Here is a 24,145-nt window from a genome sequence, read left to right as displayed (position 1 = left end):
AATGACTGCCCACCTCTCTTCTGCTCTCTTCACCCAACCCACCCCGATCATTGTGCATCTACCGAAACGTGTGGACCCTCGCTCGCTCGTTTGCTCGCTCGCTCGCTCGCGCGCCGCTCACCGCCGCTCACTGTCTCTTGGTGTGTCACCTTTCTGCAGAGCCTAAAGGAAGGCCTGACTGTTCAGGAACGGATGAAGCTTTTTGAGCACACGGAAGCGAAGGAGTTCTGAGCGGCGTCACTTTGCATGCACACGTCTGTATATACTCGTTTTCACCCCTCCTCCTCCTCCTCACTACCCCCAACCCCGGCGCACGCAGATCTGTGGGGCATAAACCACGAGGAGCGCACCGTGCACCGCCGACCCCCTGTCCCCGCCCATCGTCTTATGCATAGTTAGCCGACAGACAGACCAGCAATATAAAGTGCTGCATTATAAAAGTCTGAATCTTCTTAAAACGCGCTGTGGCCGAAGCATTAGCCCGTGGTTTGTAATGCACGAAGCAAGCGTTGTACGCTCTCACTTGGCTGTAAATGCGATGCGCATGCAACCCAGGTACCCCGCCTGCACTTGGTGAGATTTTTATTTCTTTAGGAGGTACCCCCTTGACCCCCAACCCCAACCTCCCTCTGCTACATTTAGTGAGATCGTGAGCCCCGTTAAGACGTCATATAATGCAGAGAAGCGACACTGTGAAATGGTACTACGTGTGTATATATATATGTTGCTTTAGAGAGATTAGTTAGGAGTACGGTGGGGAAGCGGCTGCTGCGTTAGGCGTATGGATGAGGGTTAGCCGTGTGTCGTTACGCGTACCGCGAGTGTTCGTGTTTAAAAAAAAAAGTTCCACCCCTCCCCTGCCCCCCCCAATTTTATTACTTCATATGGCAGCAACCCCCCCCCAACTCACTTCACACTACAGAGACGAGACTTAGGTAATGGTCGCACGAGACGAGCTACTGAGCTGTAATGCTTGAGATGCACCCTTTTCCCTGTTCACACCGTATTTATTGACCAATTGTGTAACCCATTTTTTTGTTGTAAGGTCACTGAAAATCCCACCGACTGGACGTCGCCCGTTTGACGTTGCTTTCCCTTCGGGTGCGACGCCACTGTTGATCGGCGGAAACTTAATTTGGATAAAAATAAGCTCGCCTCGCTGCCGACGTGAAAGCAAATCATCGAGGTTTCGATCTGTAAAACTAGCGGTTTGTGGGTGTTTTTTTTTTCACTGACCCTACCCATTTTTAGGCTCTTCACACTAGAGAATCCAACCAGTTATTTGTAAATACAAATAACCATTAAAGTATTTTTGCACCTACAGTTGACTACATTTCGTTCTTGTCCTACTTGTTGCCAGCAAGCGGGCTGGTTGAACGCGCACGCAAGGGGAACGCTTGTGTATATATGTTGGGGTTGGTGATGTGGCCCAGCAACAGTGGCTGACAGTTTGAATCCATTGGCTGCACCCTGGTTATTACCGCAGGTGGTGTAACAACCATAAAAATTACGACGTGCCGTCTGCTTCACAGTGGGCGTTGAGAGTATTTGAAACGAGTGGGATGTCGATGTTACGCAATAGCAATCGTCACCCCCCCCCCCGCACTCCCCCCTATTACGACCTGACAAGGACCCTCCGAAGAGTCATCAGACTTGGTGAGGATTTCCTGGGTAAACTAGCGCAATAGGAATGAAATTCAATGTAAAGATAAGAGCTCTTGCACATTGCTCGATGTGCATTCCTCAAATGTTGGGCCAAAGTAATAACCCAGTTGTGCCCAGCGTTGTGTGGTGTTTTTGTTGATGTCCGCAAACCAAAGGGGCAGCTGGAGCAACGTGGGCAGCTTCCACGCTACACTTCCTGCTCGGCGCGCTGTAAGAGGCGGGCGACCGTGCGGGGTGAGACGCTCTGCTGCTCCCTCGGTTCGCTCAAAGCTTTCCAGCAAGCGGCGTCCAACGGCAGGTGCTCTCCCCAGCGTCACCCCGCTGTCCCGCACGGCTTCCGACGCGAGCGAGCCCTCGCCGACTTAGTGCGCGGTCACGACGCTTTAAGCGGCGGCGGCTGTTTCCAGTCGATTACCGTTTTTCAAGTTGATTGCCGCGCATCTGGTTCAGTGTTGAAGAGGGAGCAGACGAATTTATTTGGGTTGCCTGAACAACAACAAAAACAATACAGCCCCCTCGTGAACACCGCAAGTGCTGTAGGAGTCAATGTTTTTTTATAAATTTACATTTCTGGAGGTAAATAAATCGGCGGAGGGGCTGTCCGTAAGGCAATCGCGATGTAAAACAGCAACAAGATGGGAAAAAAAACTCTACAGAACTATGACTGTCACTTTATTTTAATACGTGTTTAAAAATCTGTCAAACACTTCATTCCAAAAGGCATGTATTTTAGTCATCTACTTGATGCCCAGCATATGACTTTTTGAGGGGGGGGATCTCAATTGGCGAGGTTGCGTGACAGGCAACCAACGCAACCTGTAGTTGGGACATTTGGAGAGCCACAACACAAGTTATCACCACATCCCAAGAACTCCCCTCAGTGGTCTGTCATCAATTTTTTTTAAAGACTGATGTTGCACGTGCCGGCACATTTAAATGAGTCTCAAAACAAGTGTTCATTAGCAGAACCTAAAACAGGACTTCTGTCCTCTGTGTCACGTGTCAAATTTAACATTGGGGGGAGGGGGTCCACTTAAGTGCACTGCCAAGATTGCTGCAATTCACCCTTTTTACATTTTTGTTTACATAAGTGTTCACAAAAAGCAGCGGTGTTTTTTTCCCCCCATGGCTTTAACACCGAGATAAAGATTGGCCGATTCGAGTTTCAATTCTCGGCAAAACCGTTCATTCCCCACTCTTGGGACTGGATGTCGGGGGACGGCTGGGGGGGGGGTCAAAGAGACATTGGGTTCAGACGGTGAACACTTCTCTCCAGGAGTCATATACCAACAAGTGCCCCCACCAGGTCGAACGTGGCATTGTTGAACAACGTTGCCAACACGCGGTCGAGCACACTTGTGAAACGGCAAAAAGTCGCGACGCGTTAGTGTCAAGGGCGCCCACTGGCAAGGTGGAATGACATTCACCATCATATTTGCAGAAAGTACTGGACCTCATTTTACACTTTTTTTTTTTTCAATTTATCAGCCTGCGCATGAATTGACACTTGAAAGAAGTTGTAATCGTAACAATTAGAGGAAACCATACTAGTGGGAGCTGCACCAAATAGTATATTTTTATAATAAATTTACCGTGAAATGGCAATATAATTGGCAGTTACGATATCTGAAAACAAATCCCGGTGCATACTTTGAATATGCCGTTCTCAACTGAAGACAACTTTTTTCACATTACACATTTATATCCAGTACTGTGTGTGTATATACATATGCACAATAGTATAATTTCAAACCTGACACTTGGACTTGTAAATGGCACCATAGTCCAGCAGCCGCTTAACCCGCCTGTTTACATACCCAACATGACCCTCCCCAGGTCTTGTAAGCAACACACACACACGTACGCTTTGTATGTGTTTAGAAACAAGTTAACCTGGGGGACATTGAATTACCTCCACAAGATTTGAGTAGGGTGTGTTGCTGGCTCGAATGTATTTTTTTTCTTTTGGTGAAGGGGCTGTAGGGAACTTACTCTTAGGTTGTTTCGGTAAAGTCACGTAGGTAAAAAAATTTAAATTAATAAAAGTAAAATAAAAATCACGTTTCAGAGACAACACAAGCTTCCGTCTTCAGGTGGAACCGTCACAGCACGATTGCTGTATCAAGTCATTTTAATTTTTTTTACCTACGTGACTTTACCGACAAAACCTAAGAGTATGAATCCTTGCAGTCACGAAAACTTCAAATCTGTAGGGAACTTCCCAGAGGCTCGATTGAGTCAAACGCGAAGGCATCGTGTCGGATTTAACGGGGACGTGCAAGCGTACGCCTGGCATCACTCCATGCTCGTACGATTAGTGATCCTGTTGAGCAACTGCAGGTTACAAGCAGCTTTAATACGACAATTATTCAACACTTAATGCCGAAGTTAAAACTTCAGTCAATCGCAGTACTGTAGGGTGCAGAGCAGATTTTACGATTCTTAAGAACAAAAATTTCCCTTCGACAAACTTAAACGTTTGTTTGTTTTTTGCCAACGAAGTGACCTTGATAATAATTCACAGCCTACAGGAGAACGCAGCATCATATCTGCCTTTAGAAATCGTGACATGCAGGTGTCCATTCAAAAGCCACCAAGTTTATACTTGCGTTCACGGACTTCATTATATCACCCGAGGGGGAAAGTGCATTCCATCTACGCGCGTGCGCACCACGAGCACGAAAAATGACCCCTCTTCCTTATACATTTAAATCCCCGAAATGGAAAAAACTACAAAACAAGGCATCAACACATGTATCTTCAAAGTATGCTTTAGTTGGGAAAAAAAAAATATGTACAAACTGTCGCTGCCAACGCGGTGTGGCGTTATCGCGTCACGTTCAAGAGCAATGGGGTGGTGTTCCCAGGGCATCGGTTGGCGACCGGGGGTGGTTGTCCCGCAAAGGTTTGCAGCTGCCACAGGGATGAATCTCATCGCAAGCTCCAAGCATGACCAATCCAGGGGCCTGCCGCCTCGGTGTAATCCATGATGCAAATTCAACGACCGCCGGATGTTTGCGATCGGGACTAGGACGCTACAACCGTGTCTCACAGATCATTAACTTTTAAATAAAAATCTCTGTTAAAAAAATGACAGACATTGCAGACATAAGGAGCTGATGGTGGTGCAGCAGCAGCGTGCTTGGCTCGTATTTTCCTCCGCTATGCATGCGACTGCTCAGGGGGTAGGCAGCAGCAGCTGCAGGGGTCCACATTGAAATGACGGTGTGGCAGCGGTGCAAGAGGTCTCCGTTGGACATGCAGCTCGCGAGCACTGGCAAGGGGGGAGGCGTTTGGGCCGGGAGCCTTGTCAATCAGTGCGGGGAGTGGGGGGCAACACTTCACCCCCCCCCCACCCACGTGTGCCGCAGAAGCGTCACTCGTACTCCAGGATCTGCTTGTGGTAAAACAGCAGGTAGCTGGGAACACAGTCACAGGTACAAAGTGCATGTCATTCATTGTCATCCTCAGCTATGGTCAGTCCAATGCGAAATGAAGACCTCTCCAAACCACCACCATCTGTGTCCGTGTACTGTGTCACTCCTGAGTGGATTAATGCAGCACGCAGAACGGTGCACTTACGTAGCGGTGTACCCTCCAGTTCCACAACCTCACTGTGCGTTGCATGCCGACATAGTATCTCGCAAACGCTATCATGACATTATTCATGGAGAAATTTTCGCCTACCGCGGCACTTTTCAGGAACGCCTTAAACGAGAACTACCCGTACCCGAGTTTTTTTTCATTTAAAGGTTCAATGAAACATACAATCTGGTTACCCTCTTCGGCCCCAGTGGGTACGGCAGCCACATCTCCATTGAGGTCCACACACAGCGGTGTGTTTTGCTGCAAATGCAAGCACATGGCCTAATCTTTTTTTGAATATTGTCGCCGCATCTTTACCTTCTACTAAAGCAGACGGCACAGTTTTGGGCTCGAATAGCGAACCTCTGCAACAAGCGGCGAAGGTGCCACACACAGTTCCGCCAAGTGACCGCCCTAGAACGCTTGACACACGTCCAACCCCCGTCCCTTCGCTCACCCCTCACTGTCGAGCACATCGGTGACGCTGGCGCGCGTTATGACGGCGTCGTCGCATTTGAACCACTGGTCGCGGTGCAGACGGATGAAGCTGGTGTAGTGGCCGCTCTCTAACGTGCCCTGGTGGTTCACCACCGCAAACAGAGAGTACCTGCACGCCGGGCAAAAACAGCCAACACCGCGGGCTCAGAGGCGCCTGCCTGCCAACAACCTCCAGTGTCTACCCATTTCCCCGGAGTGTGAGCTTCATCGGACTTAAAAAGTGTAGGGATATGAACAAAGTGGTGAAACTGGTAAACAACAAGCAGCACTTCGTTCAAATCCATCTTCGCTGCTGAGCGGACCGATGGGGCAAAGAAGAGTTCTTCGGACAATGGAGCAGTTTACAAGACTCGCACACACATCCCTCCCCCCTCCACCCCGATTTGGCTTCACACAATAAAACATGTTGGACATCTGTTTTGTATCATTGTCAATTTACTGGCATCACACCCACGTTTGTTTTTACTCCCAAGTCTTCTCTACTCCCAGCTGCCGCACGGCGCCCACACGATAATTCCAGTAAAACCTCTCTAAGCCGGACTAATTGGGGTTGAGAGCTTTTCTGGTTTGCCGTTGTATAATATGTATTTAATTATTTCGGATTGCCTTTTTGGCTTACTCTGAAATCTGGCTTAGGAAGTTTTGCTGTACATGGTACACGTCAAGTTCAACTGTTGTGACATTCAAATTTTAAGATGTACTTTACTTCCCATGTAATTTAGGCGTACAAAAAAATAAGTGCGCACTTTTCTGCAATGGAATATAATTCAAATGGCTAAGGCACTTGTGCCGAGTGCTGTGTCTGCAAGACAATAATAGTTGAACTTACCGTTACCATGAACCGATTTGCTCACGCGTTCCCCCAGATTCTAAGGCTCTACGCACGCCACATTTGTGACTGGTGTCAAGTGAGTTCTTCTTGGTTCTTTCGATAAAGTCACGTAGAAGGGAAGTAATAAAATAAAAATAAAACAAAAAATAATTCTCACGACGTTTCGGCCACAACGCAAGCAGCCGTCCTCACCTGAGGACAGCTGCTTCCCTTCTACGTGACTTTACCGAAAGAACCAAGAAGATGAATCCCTGCAGTCACGAAAGCTTTAAATCGAAAGTCAAGTGAGTTGTTACAACATGCACACACACACCTACTGCATTAAAAGGCACCACCCCCAAAATAGTACATCTCATTATCTGGAGAATACTGTATAGCCTGTGTACAATACAAGAGGATCCACTGTGAATATCATGAGAAAGAAAGAGCTCAACTAAAATTATGCAACTGAACGTGGCCAAGGTTTAACTTAAAAAACATCTTCCAATTCCATCACAGCAATTCTGATATGGCTCGGACATTTCAATTATCACGGCAAATTGGAAACTTATTTTCAAACTGCAGATGGCGTGACAGATTTTTGCGGATTATGGTGAAACTGAAATAGCCCAAAATGTCTTATTTAAGGAAACATGTTTTAGTTTAACAATGTGCCATACAACATCGCGATCCTGCAAGTCGGGATGCCACATAATTATCAATTTTCATGATATGAACCTTAAGGCGGAACCCCGTGGTCCCATAAGCCCCCGGCTCTCGCATAAACTGCGTTGCGACGTCATTTCATGTCTGTTGAAGGCGAACGATACGGCAATCTATTCCTCTCGAGGAGCTCTACACGATGCGCTAATCAAAGTTTCGAAGTTTTGTTTGTGACTACGGCAATTTTGGCAACGACGGGTGCTGGGTGAAGAACGAGAGGATTGATTTCTGGTGGGTCGCGGCGTTTATGTGCGCGGTAAGGTTCACATGTTAAATATCAAGTTGTAGCGATGATCAGTTTGCCGTGACTTTGTCATTTCATTTCATATTTCCGTTGTTTTTGTGCTTCGCAATACTTCTTCGTATGAGTGAACATTATTTAAACATTCTTCAAGTGCAGTTCACTCGGTTATAATAAGCCCTCAAGTCGTTCTCGATTGCATCCCGTAACGCAAATAACGCACGTGGCTAATGGCGACACTGAATCTATACATACCAACATCGTGACTTAAGTGCCATGGCGTCAGTTACTCTTGAAAACATGATAGCTGTTAAATTTCTATTTAAAGCTTTCGTGACTGCAGGGATTCATCTTCTTGGTTCTTTCGGTAAAGTCACGTAGAAGGGAAGTAATAAAATAATAAAAATAAAATTAAAAATAAAACATAATTATGTTTTATTTTTATTATTTTATTACTTCCCTTCTACGTGACTTTACCGAAAGAACCAAGAAGATGATAGCTGTTGAACATTTAACACGGTTGGCTACATCGAGTTTGTTATTTTATGAACATCTCGCCAAACGAGCAATGACAATCACGATCTAAAACTACTTTTGCAAAGTGTAATGATGAGATTATTGCAGATGTTATGCACGACATGCCCGCAGCATTGCCTGGTTACTGCAAGTGTATACGCACTTGTTTTCATTGGTGCTCTCTCCCGTTTGGTACTGGCCGTTCACTCTGCTGTCCTTGCTGGAATTGTACAAAACACACGGCACGATCAACACACAGAGCGTGGCTCAACACGCGTGGTCATCACAAGAGGCTGTGCTAGTGGACTCAAACCAAAACCCAGATGGGCACGGGCACAACGTCTCCGCAAGTATACACGCGTGCCGAACAACCGAACGTAGCGCTCAAGCGGGTATTCACGCACCCTGCGAGTGTGTGCATACAATGCACGAGCAGCCACATGACCCAACAAAAATGTACATTTACTTTTAAGAACTGCTGTTATAGTCATTCAAATCCAGTACATCCAGTGGCATTCAATGGATTTCCATTGGTGCGGTGTGCTCTGGTGAGATGAACGCTTCTGACAAGTTGCCTGCCGGCGCCTCCCCGTAGGGACACATGCAGTCGACGTGCAGGGTTACGCAATGAGGAGGAGTGCGGTTTGTCTGACAGCACTGAGAGTGCGACGCTGCGGGAAAGGGCCTGGTAAGCCAATGCCGCTCCCCCCGTTGCGCTGTACAATTCATCGTACCCCACTCCTTCCAAATCGGTCACAATCTATTAAAATGAAACTTTTTATTTTACTCGGTAAGGCCTACTCTGAGCTCTTTAGCTCTTTTTCAGAAGCGACCTGGCCACAAATGATAGGTCAACAAAGTGGCTTATCACGTGGAAATTTATAGCAGCCAAATACTCTAAACGCACGTTTCTAAATGTGGAGGGAAACACCGGAAAGACCCGGAGAAAAATCCACGCGACCACAGGGAGAACATGCAAACTTCAGATATACAGGCACCATCAGGGTCGGGATCGAACCTACAACCTCCTGTATACCAGGCGAGGTAGGACACATCTCCTAGCCACCGTGGCATCCAATCAAATTTGTGAAGGCACACAGGAGGACAGACGAAGGACCTGGAAGCCATGAAGGGCGTCATGTCGAGCTCCAGCGGGAAGGACACGTAGGTGGAGATTTTCCTCCGCAGCCGGGCAGAATGCTCGAACCTCTGCTGGTCCGCAGGTCAACGGCAACAACACAGAGGCACAAGCAGGCACGGGGAGCAGGCACGGGGAGCAGGCACGGGGAGCAGGTGACAGATACTCCGGTCAGTAGAGATTCACAGGCGCATTATAGGAACGTTGAACTTCTTTCGCACCATACGTAGCCAACCGTGCTATTCGGACTGGGTACCCCACGACTTGAGTTATGGCAAACGACATTCCTCAGCACTCCAGCCAAAATGAGATGGCTAAGAAAAATAATACTCGGGGCTATATTGAGTTGAGGCTAAAATCAAAGCCATGCAAAGCACTGTGTAGATGTAGCATGAAACCTAACAATCTACAATATTCTGCAGTAATCGATTCACGGTTATTGTACCATGGGCGCGTCAATACATTTTTTTATGCAAGTTCATTCTGCGTTACAAAGCCACATTACTATTACTACCCTAAAAGAAAAAAGTGCAACAAATTATTAAAAATTTCATCAAGGGGTGTCAGCTCCTGAAGTTTCGCTGTATCGCTTGAAACGTAATTGTTCCAGGGCAGTGTCTAATGTTAGCGTGTTCTAAAGGAAAAGTAGAAAATTATGATGAGAGTTAGACATTTGACAAGTGACATGCAGGCTCTTAAGGCTGTAAATTTCCAGAGTAAATGAGAAAGTTCGTTTAAAGTCATGCTCAGCAAGATTAGTAACCCTGAATGCACGGTGCAAAAAGTCAAGTTGTCAAGGCTAGCCAATACATTGCCGTCTGCATATGAAATGTGAAATAACAGGGTCAGCATGTCGGCACCATTACTGTCTGCAAAGTCATTCGGGGCCAAAAATAACTGGATAATTACGTAACGTTTATAGATGACGTCCGCTGAAAAGAGGTCGCCTGTATGTTTGACTGTTTCTAGCGTGCGTATGCATGTAACCGTAAAATGAAAAAAAAATATCACCAAATGACTTCCAAACTTCCAGCGCACTTTCCCACCAACGTGGAGACGCGTTTTTTTTGTTCTTGTTTTGTTTACGAGTGGCCGGGCAAACTGCAAGGACGGTCAAGTGCACGGCAATGTGAACGCGACTTCGACAAATAATCACTGCTTCCCTCTCTGCCCCGGCTAGCCGCTTTGCATTGTTGGCGAAACAAAAGGGTCGTGTGCAAAGCTTTTCAAGTCGTGCTACATTTCAATACACTTGTTCCAACTCGTTTTCATCGTGAGTTCATCTCTGTGCATCTCATGAACATAATGAGTGATGTTCACGCACGCAGTGTTTGAAATGCAGCTTAAGGCCCACCCCCACACACAAGGAATTATATCATGGTTGAATGGCCAAAAAGGCTCGGAAAATGTTCGGGGGGAGAAATGTGTACTGGTACATGCAAACCGAGTTAGCGTTCGGATAAGAAAATTGATTGAGGAGGATTAAACTAATGTACTGTAATGTCTTGGATTAAGTTAAGGATCGATATAAGGACCATGGTTAAAAGCCAAGGAGCCTGGGCAAAAGGAAAAGAGTTGCACCATCAATTTGAGATGTTTCACTTGGCAGTAGTGCCAGGTTGTGTTGTTATGCCTACCAGCAGACACCCGATCTTACAACGAGCGGACATAAGCAGCTACGAACAACGTCTTGACTGGGGCGCCTTCCCTTGCGGTGGGGCAGGGGGGGGTGAGATACCTTGAGGTGAAAGCAGGCGACAATCGGCAGCTTCCGCATGGTGAGCTGCTTGGTGGACTCCTGGTAACTGTGGCAGCCGTTGCATTTTATCTTGGCACTGCTGCCAAGATGCTCCGGCCGGGTGAACCTGTGGACGATGTCAACTAATGAAGGCCGTGTCTCTATGTGAAAGATAAGAATAGGTTTGAGGCTTTCTGGCAATAAAACAGGTGTTAAGAGGTTCACACACCAAATAGATACCTTTGCAAGGAACCGAGTCTGCATTAACCACGCATATGGCAAAAGATGCAAACAAAACAGGCTGTGATAATTATATATGCAGTCTTTGAAACCGATTGACCTCCACGAGAGACAGCCTTTTCTATGGCCTTCTATGACCAGTGTCAGACCAGAGAACGTCTCTATGTAGGCTGCTCAAGGGAGGCCCTGACATCCCTTGGGGCAATCCACTCGGACCCTTGTTTCTTCTGGCATATCACAGCCGTGCAAGCGAGAATCCCTCGCAGTATGGGTGGCTTTCCACTGGCCAATTGGGGTGCCGAGCCACAACCAAACGGTGAATCTCTGGCCTAAATCTGGCTTGGGGCCAAGCTGGGTCAAAAGGTCACGGTTAATAAACTCGTTCAGTGTGTGTGCGAAATCAGCGGCACGGCTCGGGTTCAGCAGTGGAAAAACATCCAGGCGCCTCTTGAGCCGCTCCAGACCGCCTTGGCTCAACCATGGCATGGCCCGGTTGTAGAGTGGTAAAAGAAGAAACTGTGTACACACGCGGGCAAGCTGTGTGCGTGTGAACTTGCGCGTCTGGGGCGGTAGCGCAGCGGTTACAACACTGCGCTACGAACCCGACGACCCGGGTTCGATTCCCACTCGTGGTCAATACCAGTGATGAATATGAACCGTTCCTGGGCCTCCCTTAGGTCGACTCAGACTCAAAGGAGTAGATGGTGTGGTGTGTTAACATCGCCACTCGGGAGATTAAGGCGGCCGGGTGCGGTGCTGGCCACCCACCCCCTCGTGTGATGTGCACTTGCCCTAACAATCTGTTAAGACTACACGGTAGGGGGTGGGGGGTGGGATCATTGTTTGTCTTTGTACTTATTTCGTGCCTGCGCAAGCAGTCGTTGAGGGTGGTCGGCCCCGCAGGGATGAGGGGCCCCCCTCCGTTGGGTATTCCGCTCTCAGCTGTGGGGCTGAGCGGCCAGAAAGGTGAAGAGGAGCCCGGGAGGTCAAGGGAGATGTCCCAGAAGGGGTCTATGGTGGTGGACACACCCCTGCACGCACACGCGCAAACGCACGCAAACATCCTCCCATTAGTACGATCAAACCACAGCGGTGAATTGGCACTTTGGTGCACGGATAAGAATTGTTTGGCACTTTGGTAAATGGAAAATCACGAAAAAAAAATTACGAAAGCAAGATTAATATCTGAACGTAAAGCTAATGTAACGTTATAAGAATACATTTTTACGCAGGAAAGCTGAAGTCTCAAAAGTGATTTTAAAGGAGGGTCTTCTGCATTGGAACATTTTTGCCAATTCCCTTTGAAGGAGCGCCTTGCAAGTCGAAGGAAACAGAGTGCTTGGAGGAAAACCGCCGCACAGAAGATGCGACAAACGCTCAAAGCTCCACACGGATGAATTCACAAATCCATTTGGCCTCGCAAATACTTTCCTCCAAAGTGCTGTATTGACACGTGTGCACCAACACACCCATCAATTGAACCTTATGGCGGGACCCCGGAGTCCCATAAGCCCCCGGCTCTCGCATAAACTGCGTTGCGACGTCATTTTATGTCTGTTGAAGGCGAACGAAACGGCGATCTATTCCTCTCGACGAGCTCTACACGATGCGCTAATTAAAGTGTCGAAGTTTTGTTTATGACTATGGCAATTTTGGCAACGACGGGTGCTTGGTGAAGAACGAGAGAATTGATTTCTGGTGGGTCGCGGCGTTTGTGCGGGGTGGGACGGAGTCGCCAAAAATAAATAAATTACGATTTTGACTTCCGTTTATTCGGGGCGCCGGGGTCACGCCATAAGGTTAAATTGTGGATACTGTATTGAGATGTTAAAGAACGTTAAGAAAATTGTGTCGCTTAATTACAACCCTCCACTAAAGCGCAAGATGTCTTATAAACCCCCAATTCATTGATCCCCATTTTTTTCCTTTGAATATTAATTTCTGTTTCAAATAAACCTTACTTAAAATGCTGTAAACCTTAGAGAATTAAATGGGACTGGGGTGGTGGAAGGGGGAGTCACAAGACAACTGGACCACCCTGTACAAAGTACATATGCAGTGAGGGTAGCAAGGGATCATGGTCCTCACTCACTGGCACACTTGACAGGTGACGTCAGACTGCAGGCCACCAGTGAAGATTTGGTCAATGATGCAGTTGCAGTGGTTGGGGTTGTTTGACCTCTTCCCATTGGCATCACCTTGAGAGACAGAAGCAGCGCGAGCTACAATTTAAACAGCTGTTACCTATGCAAGAAAAGAACCGCCAGCAAACCCCAGAATGCACTGTCATTGAAAGGTCAAATTCCATAATTATATGTATCTTTAACTTCTTTCGCACTGTACATAACCAACTGTGCTAATCGGATTGAGTAGCATGCGTTTCATGTTTTATTACACGATGTCGATCTTCTTTCGCACCGTACATTGCCAACCGTACAAAATCGGGAGTACAACAGTTCACTTCCTGCATTGAAACCGAGCAATCGGTACGAGACAAAACGGCAGGTACCCTCTGCTTGCGCTACCAACGCCCGCGCGCGCCCCCAAGCGGCACGCGACCCCCCCCCCACCCGCGCCGCCGCCACGCACCCTTGCAGTGTCGATGCAGCACGTCGAGCGCGGCGATGAGGAACTCGTGGGCGTCCTGCTGCTCGTACCCGGCGAGGTGGCGTGCGTGCGTCCACACGAGGTGCAGCAGCCGGTAAGGAATGTGCGGCGATCGGAACCCTGAGTAGAACTGCAGGGGTGGACAGCGCGCACGGCACACGGGCCCCCGCCCCAACGCCGCGTCGCGTGTCAGCAAAAGTACGGCTTCGGAGAACCCCAACAAAGCATCGGGGAGGATAAGCTCTCCGATGTGTTCCGAGTTGCTCCACGTGTTGTTCAGCGCGACGACGTTTTTGCTCCACGTCGCTGGGGTCTTCTTCGGGAATTGATCGGAGCTCAATTATGGTCGCTGAAGAAGCTCCCCGGCACGTGGAGCAAAATGTCAAGACACCGTTTCTAAACAAGAGGCAGCACACCCCGAAAACACATCGGAGGGCTGTACAGCACAACTGCGCCAACCCGACGCAAAGCAGCAAAGCAATGGGGGACGTTGCCTGCGCGGGGTTCACGGCTGCGGTTTCTGGAGCGTGACGCGCATCCGTACGGTGCGGGGGGGGTACCGACCTCTTGGAACAGGCGGCACATCTCGCACACGAGGCAGGCCTCGGGGCTGGGCATGCCGCAGCGGTGGCGATCCGACAGGAAAAAGTCTCGCAGCAGAGGCGTGTGCGTGAGCGCCTGCACGATGCAGTTCATGAAGCACGTGTTTCCCAGGTTCACCAGCCCACGCAAACCTGCACGCGGGCACACGCGGGCACACGCGGGCACGCCGGCGTGAGCGGCACGCAGCCGCCTGCGCTTCAACCGAGTTTATTTTCCCCGCACGAGCCACGCGGTTTGCACGGGTAACTGCTCATTCCAGTGCGCACACACACCGACGGTGCAATTTGCTGATATTTTCCGCCGCTTGGGGTTCTGCTTGAGGAGTTCGAGCTCTCGGCGTGAGGGTTCCCAGCCAATGTAGCGATCTCCGAAGCCTGCAAGGGAAGAGGATCGGTGTCTCGAGTTTATCTGGAGTTGACACAGAAATTATATGGCATCTACCCAAACTTTCAAATGTGCGGCTGTGTGTGCGCATTGGGTATTCCGCGTGTACCTTGCAGCCTCCACGCTCGCCGTTGCTCCTCCCGAGACACGAGCTCCAGGTCTCGGTCGTAAACGTAGTCCTGGCACAGCAGGCAGAACACCGTGCCGTGGTACAGATCCATCGCTGCACACGCGCACGCGCACACACATACACGCACATAAAACGGGTGACGAGGGCACGATCATCTCAAACAGGATTCGCGCACAAGTTACAAAAGTGACATCCAATCTTGTACCATGCAATGCTGATGCAGCAATAGTTTCTAAATAGGTCTGCAATGCTAGGCACACAGAGCCTGCACAGGCAAAACATTAAGATGTAACGGTTTAAACTGCAGGGAGGGAAAACTAGTCATGCTCCAGTCAAAGCTTAAGTACACCGGGGTAGCATGTTGTCTTACGCCGATGCCAAGAAAAACAGCTAAGGGGCCGTCCATAAATGACGTCACGCGATTTTAGAGAATTTTTGACCCCCCCCCTTCGTCACAAAAAGTCAGACCCCCCCCTATGACGTCACAAAGCTCTGCCCCCCCCCACCAAAAATAAAACATGCTTCAAATCGCTTTAAACTATTGTCATTGTAGTGCGTATTTAATGTGGTGCTGCACTCTGATGTTGTAGGAAAAAACATTAAAAAGTATATTTAATGAAGTAGAACGTGTTGTCTATATTTATTTAAAGTTGCGCATTTTTATGTGACGTCACATTTCTCAAACCCCTCCCCCCCCATCGTCACAAATGTCTGACCCCCCCCCCCCCTAGGTGCGTGACGTCATTTATGGACGGCCCCTAATATAATCCACTGGATGTTGAAGACTAGAAGCACCAGTGTCCTGCTTTAAGCACAACATGTGACACGGTGGACCTGCAGAGCGCCGGGTGCATGCCAACCGTGTGCTTGCAGCAGGGCTACGGTTAACACGAGCAGTGTTGCAGCATCCACACAGGGGCTCCCGTTGTTTATGGCTCTGTACAAACCGGCGCCCCTCATGCAACCGACACCAATCGAACTCAAGTGGGCAGACGTTCACTTGACCTCTGGTAAAGTAACCATGGGTGAAAATTACTGTATTCAAAGTCACGTAAAAAAAAGTATCTATTAGAAGAATTTACAGCCCTTTGTCAATCCACTGTTGGACGAAGGCCTCCCTTGTCATGTCAGACGGGGGTTGTGTGATCATACTTCACCATGCTGATAAGTGCAGGCGAGTGAAGGGGGGGGGGGCCCGGGGACCGGTTCCGTTATTTCCTGCCTCCAATGTTAGCCATGGCTAGAACTCAAGCTCAGGTCTCTGCGGTCAAAGTGAAGTGCGCTCACCACTTCCCCACTGCTCCTTGCCAAAACAACGTCTATATGATCTCAATAAACGATTGGCCTTCGAGGCTGTGGAGGGTCCCCAGCAGCAATCACCAGCAGGGGAGCTCTTCCAGTGGTCCGATATATGGCAAACGCACTTCTGATAAATGTGGCCATGAAAAAAACCTAACAAGATTGGTCTAACGCGGAGGCTTTTGCGACCAATATTATCCCTAATGGAGCTTTTTTTGGGTTAGATCGCGTAAATATAGAGGTGTCGCGAAACCCGTCACCACCTGACACAACCAATGAGTGTGCGCTTTGCCACGTAAACAAAACATGCCAGCACAGCGGTGTGTTGGGGAGTAGATTTACAACATTAACAATTCGAGTACGACGTTTCGCCGGTAATCACAACCGGCCACGTCGGTCGACGGCCGGAAGATTATTCTTGGCAAACATGGAGCACAACTCTCCGTCACGGTCCCACTTGGGGAGGACCTACTTGGTGACGGCAGGGTACAAAGCACCCCCGCCTCGTCGTGGCACGCACGCCCCAAGACCGCCCGCGGTGCTCACACAGAGGGTGACGCTTGGCCTTCGCGTGCTCGTGGATGTGGCGACGTGCAAAGCAGCCGAAGTAGATGCAGTGCAGGCAGGCGTGCAGGCGGCCAAAGTGGGCGCCGCACAAGTGGCACACGCACGAACGGGCCTGCAGGGCCAAGGGGGAGGGGGGGGGCGTCCGTCCACACGAACAAAAAGACGAGCACGCGTTAGAGAAACGAGAGCTACAACGCGCGCACGGCAGCCATACACGCGTGCGTACACGCTCCTGTCCAGCCGTGCGTGTGCATACGCGAGTGCATTCGTGCGTTCCTTTATCGGCGCGTGTGTGTGTGTGTGCGCGCATCCACGCGCGTGCTTGCATCTCTCCTTGCGCTTGCCCTTGCATAAGAGCCCATTGTTCGGATCATCGTGCAACAGAATTTGTCACAGCTCATTGGCGACACCTGTGTTCCTTTATTTAAACTCGATTACTCGGATATCTGGACATATTGTCTACTATATGCATAAGGAATGATTTTCGAAGTTCGTGCTGCTATCGCGTATCCTCCATCTGGGAGCAGTTATTATAATCGTTGGCGATTTGCGTGCCATTAATGAGTGACCATTTAAATGAGATGTGTATCATTTGCCTGCACTTACCCTTTGCGGGGTCCATAACCTGCATGTTTCCAATCACTCACACCCTGACACGGTACAGCAGCATGACACACGGAGCGTTTATAAATGGGCTCTAAAGGGGCAGCAAATACTTCGCCTTTATCAATCAAATGCTGGATGAATGCCTCCCCCCACGCTGTGCCGGTCATAAGAGCTGTTTGACCATACTTCACCAGGCTGGTTTGCCACGTCATAGCTGTACTCAGGTAGCCGGATTCATAGCGCGGAGTGCTTAACCACTGCACCACCCTTCCTACGATTTACCCCACCTAACGCTACATTCTCAATCCACCGATGTACCCCGCTGCTAGGCGAACACAGCCGACGGTGATTTAAACGGGGATGAAAGAGCATGTATACGCATCGTTTCTGATACTTTCTAACCCACGTCTGTTACCAGAAACGTATAATTGAATTCGGAAACACGACCATCGACGGGTAGCTGTCGGTCTTCTGCCTCTTCGACGTGTCTCCTGTCCAAACTATACGGTCTTTTTCCCCATAATTCTGCACAGGCCACCGCTTCTGGTGTTGGCATTTGCCAAAATCTTGAGGCGTAGCATTGTGGTGCTGCAGGGCATCTCAGGAGATGGAGCCCTGTGGCTTGCGTCTCCTGACATGCACACATCAGTCAGTTGCGTAGAAGCTGTCAGTGCTAAAACCGTCCCATACTGGCATATACATTACAGCGCTCCAGTCCTATCACAAAGTCATTGAAGGCTAATTCAATCCAGAGTTCTCCCGGTGCACTCACTGCACGTCCTGGTGGCAGCATGTGTCGGTATTGAAAGATGAGACTGCAATTGTTGAATGTGACGAGTGGCCAAACTGACATGGTTTGCAGTCGGATTTGTTGCGCACATTTCATGTATTTATTATGCACGCGCTTGGTCATGTAAACAAGCGCTGTACCTTACCCGGAGCCTGTCGGCAACCACCTATGAATACCACAATATTGAACATGGCCACTGAAATCTCGTTCAGTCCTAACACTCACCCCACCGTACTTGCCAAGTCATTGGATGGTTACAATAAAAAAAAATCAATCGCAGAGACTAACGCGATTACGGGTAGGTTGGGTGGTACAACAGCTTCATTGCGGCGGTGTCAAAAGCGCGAATATCGCAATGGAGTTTATCGACCGACACAATTGTTGTGTGCGGCAGTACGTACAAACCCCGCGAATCTCTTTTTGGGTACGCGTTTAGCGCACCAGCGATATTCGAGCCAACTCAAATGATGCCGCAAAATATGACAATGTCCACTTCGACCACGGTGGCTCGCTCGTAGCGGAATCGTGAGCCGCGCGGCAAAAGCAGCGTCGAATTTAAAGCAGAGCCAGGAGTTTAGGCAGGCCACTGTGAGCCGATGTTAACGCAAGCTAAAGCTGTTACTGCCTCAACGTATACACGCAGACATCTGCGAAGCAGAGCTTCGTGGCTCATCGGGATTCCTCCAGCGTAAATAAATATCCTGATTCTCAATGATGAAATCGCGGTAGACGGGCAGCGATGTCGTCGTCGGCTGGATGGTGCTTCAGAATGACGAGAGGGACCGCCGAGATTCGAGCGCAGGTCTTCGTCAAGCTGTAGATCGGACGTTATGTATGCAGCAGCAGCAACGACAACCACTACCACCACCACACCGTGTGTCATTATGCATACACACGACTCTGCAATGCATGAGCAAGCTGTGTGCATGGGTTCACCAATGAGCTCTTGATTAGTAACAGTGTGTCTGCGTCGGCCTGGAGAGGGGGAAGCCTTCAAAGCGAGCGGGGTGGGATCGATCGTGGCCGGTGACGATTATTATACAGTAGTTGGAGGGGCAAAAAAACACAACCCACGCAGACCAGACACTACTAATACGATATATAAACGAGTACAACGATTGTGTATTATTCATGCACGGGTCTGCCTCGATAAGGACGTTCCTTCTGGCTTGCATCTCACAGAATTATTTTCTATGGACTAATGTCTCTTACCAGCACATCCCTCTGTTGGGAGGGGGGGATGGGGGGTGGAATATACACGTGCAATATGCCAGGGCTACAACATAGCCCATCACCACACACCACGAGGTGTCCCCGTTCATCGACAACCAATTAACAAATGGAGACACGGATGGCATAGCACGATGCTGCAACTACAACGCTGTACAGTGCTGTACTGTACCACGTTGTACAAGGGTGACGGATGGTTTTGGCGTAGAACTACAAACATATTTGTTGTTTTACTGTCACAATTAACCCTAATCTGTCTTGCAATTTTCAGAGTAGTCCATAGCCATCAACCCATACAGTTTACCCCGTGTTCTTGTACAGGGAAATTGAGTTTTCACGTCCATACGGCGTACAGCCGTTTCACAATACGGGCAAAAAAATAATTGTGTCTGTGTATCTCCCTTGTGATGGGACTTTGTAGGATGAACGTTGAGATTTATAAGGGCACGGGGTGACCAATAAGGTCTGAATTGGTATGCAATAAGGTAGGGCACTGATAAGGTGTGGAGTTTATAGTATTGCCTACCAATCAGTTATCAAGATTTCAAACGCAGTACTGCGTAGGTGAAGATTGTTTTGATTAAAAACGCCGTGTACACAACGTTGATTTGCCTTTGGGCCAGTAGGTTTAGTTTTAAGTCTGGTAGATGATAATAATAATTGTTGTTGTTATTTACCATTTACGCTAAACGACTTTATTAGCAAACAGGTGTGCAGGATTCAATGGTTACAAGCATTGAAAACAACGTCTCTATTTAGGGCTTCATACATTCAATGACGATATGCGACTACACAGATCCTGTTGCGGATGCATTTTTAAACGAAGGGTCGTTTGTTTATAAATCTTCACTTTAAAAAATAATGCAAACCCCGTTTTACTCAAGACACCATTTACTTGGGAAAAGAACCCTAAACTCAACGCAAATCTTTAACTTAGTATTTGATAAGTGAACAGTTATCAAATACAGTTACTTTTGCTCATTAACTCCATATTTTATACAAGTATTCCAGCAAAGCACATGTCAACATCTCCTGGCCCACCGATTCATTTTAAATGGCATCGTTTATTTATTTACACGCCCTATCGATTTCGCAACCCCCCTTTTTAACGCAAATAAACATCACCGATCAAAGCAAAGCTAAGAAAAAAACCCCAACCACTGAAAATGTAAACACCAGCCAATCGCACCACACACACACACAAAACCTGGCAGTGTACAACCGAAATATAAAAACAATTATCCCTAAGCAGTAGCCATAATCCAGTGACAACATCGATACCCACACAAAAAAACCCCACCAACAACGAGCGGATTCTGACGCTTTAAACGAAATCGAGGGCTTACAAAGCAAAAGGTAATGGGTTATAAGGCCACGCTGACTTGAATGTAGAACCAAGCAAACACATCCTTAGCAGCAATATCATAATCGCAACGCAGCACTATTGTTTATATTGGAGGAATCCGATCAGCCATAAAGCGTTTCCCCCCCCCCCACAGACGTCAATCAAACGCGCTTTATAAACGCAACGCAGAGCTTGCAACGTAAAAAAACCCTAATTATAAAACCCAAACGATTCCGTGCATGCACCATCCATCCAAATGAACACGGATAATCAGGAGAGCAGCAACAGCCAAACGAGTTAAATCGATTTCACTCGAGGCCTGCAATTAACGCAGAACGACGCCGCATCCTCAGTGGCAAAACAGCGATCAACAACCACCAACAACGGTGGTTGTTGGTGGTGGTTGGTGTTGGTGGTTGGTGATGGTGGTGTTGGTCGTGTTGGGGGTTGCTGGTGGTGTTGGTTGGTGGTGTTGGTGGTTGGTGGTGTTGGTGGTTGGTGTTGGTGGTTGGTGTTGGTGGTGTTGGTCGTGTTGGGGGTTGCTGGTGGTGTTGGTTGGTGGTGTTGGTGGTTGGTGGTGTTGGTGGTTGGTGTTGGTTGGTGGTGTTGGTGGTGGTGTTGGCGGTTGCTGGTTGTGTTGGTTGGTGATGTTGGTGGTGTCGGTTGGTGGTGTCGGTTAGTGGTGTTGGTTGGTGGCGGCGGTTGTTGGCGGTTGTTGGTGTTTGCTGGTGTTGTTGTTGTGTGGTGGTGGTTGTGTGTTGGTTGTTGTTGTTGTGTGTTGGTTGTTGTTGTTGTGTGGTGGTTGTTGTTGTTGTTGTGTGGTTGTTGTTGTTGTGTGGTTGTTGTTGTTGGTGAGATTCACGCCGCTTTGTAAAAGCCACACGCGCGGCGGGCCGCAGATGTCCACCCACCCCCAAATCAAAAATCCCAGCGTGTGCACTGTAACAGCAACAGCAACACACGGGGGAGGCTGTGTAGCACACACACACAAACGTAAGCGATACGAACAACAATGTTAAACGAAAGCGTCGCAACAAGAACTCGCCTTCCGCCGCCTCGCGTCCACGGGCCCACACCACACGAACCACTGGTACAGCATGCGCACACTCTGCCGCCACGGCTCCTGCTTGAAGCTGTTCACGTGCGGGCAGCCCGAGAAACTCATCGTTACCAAGATTTGTGGGAGGTTTTTTTTCGTAAACTAAAAACCTCGAAAAAATTGCGTGCGCTGTGGTGTGGTTTTTTTTAAGAAAAAAAAAGGTTAAATAAAATTAAAATATAATAACAGAAAAATAAAAACCTCCTTCCCCGCAAGGCGCGCGCGGGGCGGATTCTCACCACTGAAGGCACCGCCACCAACTCCCCCACCCCCCACAGTGGCTCTTTTACATTTCCCACACCGCATCGGCCCAAGCATCCCCGCATACCCCCCCCAACTCTTACCCCCCCCCACCCCCATTGGCCGTTCCTACCAATGGGAGCGGCGCATGGTGAGCATCGCGCGCCCGCGCTCGACCAATGGGGCTCGCGCGCGCGCGCCCCCGCCTTATACGCGCTACGGATTTCAAACACGGGTGGTCGGGTGACCGTGGGGGGGGGGGCGTCAATACTTGTGGCCCCGCCCCCAACGTTCCCCCCACCCCCCTACAGCTCCGCCCCCTCCTACAACCCAGAATGTCACTGTGGGAATACAAAACGCTCTGAGGGCGGAGTCATGCGTTTTGAGATCGATTGCCGTGAGAAGTGACGGAGAGGCGTGCGATTTAAACACCACGTGTGGATAAAGCCAGGGGTCAGTTGAGGGGGTCTCATGGGGAGGTTGGGTGGGGATTAACCAGGGTGAGCAGGGGGTTAACAAGGATAACTTAATAGCTGTCAACCCATATGGGTTACCCCCTATTCATGTACAGGGACATTGAGTTTCCAGGTCCATACGGCGTACAGCCGTTTCAATACGGCCAAAACAAATTGTTTTGTCTGTTTGTGTTTCTCCCTTGTGATGGGATATTTGTAGGATGAACGTTGAGATTTATAAGGGCACGTGGTGACCAATGAGGTCTGAGTTGGTATGTAATAAGATAGGCACTGATAAGGGGTTGACATGTATGACAACTGTGATACTGGTGTAGGAACCTCCTGGTTACACCAGCCCACAGGGGATTATTGTGTCCGTCGTGCAGGGAGGGGCTGGGTGGGGAGGGGAGGGACTGGGTGGGGGGAGGGGTGGGGAGGGACTGGGTGGGGGGAGGGGTGGGGAGGGGCTGGGTGGGGGGTGGGAGGGGTGGGGCTGGGTGGGGAGGGGCTGGTCACCCCGTGGTGCCCTTATAAAACTCAACGTTTAACCTACTCACGCCGGCTTGTGCCCGCCCTCACAGCCGGGCATATTTGCGGAATACACCACGCCGCCGTTGACCCTGGCCATTGACCGAGCAACCCAACGTTCCTACCAGCTCCCTCCACAGGAATGTGTTTTAATCGTGTCAATATACGCACTCCTATCATGAACATCACCACACCTGCTACTACAATTATATTATGAGTAATGGATTACACTGAGTGAAAACTGATAATTGCATTGGTCCAGTAAATTGATCATTAAAATGCCCGTGTTGCTCATGATGCAATGAACACATTCCTGCGGAGGGAGCTGGTAGGAACGTTGGGTTGCTCGGTCAATGGCCAGGGTCAACGTCTATTTGTGTGTGTGCAAATAAATAATGCAATATAGATTAAGGTCTTTATATAGATAGATAATATAATTAATGATTATTTAACACGTAGGCTTTCGCGACCAATATCATCCATAATACATGTCTTTTTGGGTTAGATCGCGTAAATATATGAATGTGTCGTTAAACCCGCCACCACCCGACACAGCCAATTAGTAAGGTTTGCCACGTAAAACAGAACGTGGCCAATTCGTCACTAAAGCCAAGCCACAACTGTTGTGACTTGGCTCTCCGACACACCGGTGTTGCTGTACTAGTAACGCATTTCCATGTTGTGTTTACGTGACAACCCTTACTAATTGTCTGCGTCGGGTGGTGGCGGGTTTAACGACACATTTACACGATCAAACTAAAAAAAATAAAACTATTATAAATTACTCTTAGGTTTTTTCGGTAATGTCACGTAGGTAAAAATGAAAATAAATAATAAAAATAATAGGAAGAATAATAGAAATAAAATAATAAATAACGACGAGGCAACACCTGATGAAGGAAACTTGTGTTGCCTCCGAAACGTCGTGATTTATTATTTTATTTCTATTCCTATTACTTTTATTATTTACTTCTATTTTTACCTACGTGACTTTACCAAAAACCCCTAAAGGTATGAATCCTTGCAGTCACGAAAGCTTCAAATGTAGAATTATTATAAATTAATGATGACCCCTCCTCTTCCACCACGTGCCGTCCACACTTCCGG

At 48.6% G+C, this 24,145-nt stretch overlaps 1 protein-coding gene and 1 pseudogene across 2 annotated transcripts in view; one reads left to right on the top strand and one right to left on the bottom strand.

Annotated features, from left to right (window-relative positions):
- The window catches only part of LOC144726537 (uncharacterized), a 159,012-nt pseudogene extending 157,689 nt beyond the window's left edge, over positions 1–1,323 (top strand). The window contains exon 26 of the transcript XR_013587279.1: positions 160–1,323. The product of XR_013587279.1 is annotated as an uncharacterized LOC144726537 (transcript). The remainder of the gene's footprint in view (positions 1–159) is intronic.
- A 787-nt stretch (positions 1,324–2,110) lies between these two features.
- LOC144726447 (ubiquitin carboxyl-terminal hydrolase 22-like) lies at positions 2,111–22,077 on the bottom strand. Its single transcript, XM_078605172.1, has 13 exons — positions 21,762–22,077; positions 16,725–16,857; positions 14,859–14,972; positions 14,638–14,739; positions 14,327–14,496; positions 13,745–13,892; positions 13,248–13,353; positions 12,022–12,186; positions 10,916–11,042; positions 9,157–9,248; positions 8,203–8,259; positions 5,708–5,857; positions 2,111–5,084 (listed from the first exon to the last, which is right to left on the bottom strand). Exons 1-13 carry the CDS (start codon positions 21,879–21,881, stop codon positions 5,042–5,044), a joined length of 1,527 nt encoding a protein of 508 aa, XP_078461298.1. The 5' UTR covers positions 21,882–22,077; the 3' UTR covers positions 2,111–5,041.
- Between the last annotated feature and the right edge of the window lie 2,068 nt (positions 22,078–24,145).

This window comes from Lampetra planeri, chromosome 23 (genome assembly GCF_965212315.1).
Source record: "Lampetra planeri chromosome 23, kcLamPlan1.2.h2, whole genome shotgun sequence".
Lineage (NCBI taxonomy): Eukaryota > Metazoa > Chordata > Hyperoartia > Petromyzontiformes > Petromyzontidae > Lampetra > Lampetra planeri.
Note: the sequence above shows the minus strand (reverse complement) of the source record. Positions and strands in the feature narration are given on the sequence as shown.

Coding starts and splice junctions, on each gene's coding strand:
- LOC144726447 (XM_078605172.1), bottom strand. CDS start 21,881: ATGAGTTTCTCGGGCTGCCCGCACGTGAACAGCTTCAAGCAGGAGCCG. Junction 16,858..21,761: donor TGGACGCGAGGCGGCGGAAG/GCGAGTTCTTGT, acceptor TTGGCCCTGCAG/GCCCGTTCGTGCGTGTGCCA. Junction 14,973..16,724: donor GGCCAAGCGTCACCCTCTGT/GTGAGCACCGCG, acceptor GCGCGTGTGCAG/CGATGGATCTGTACCACGGC.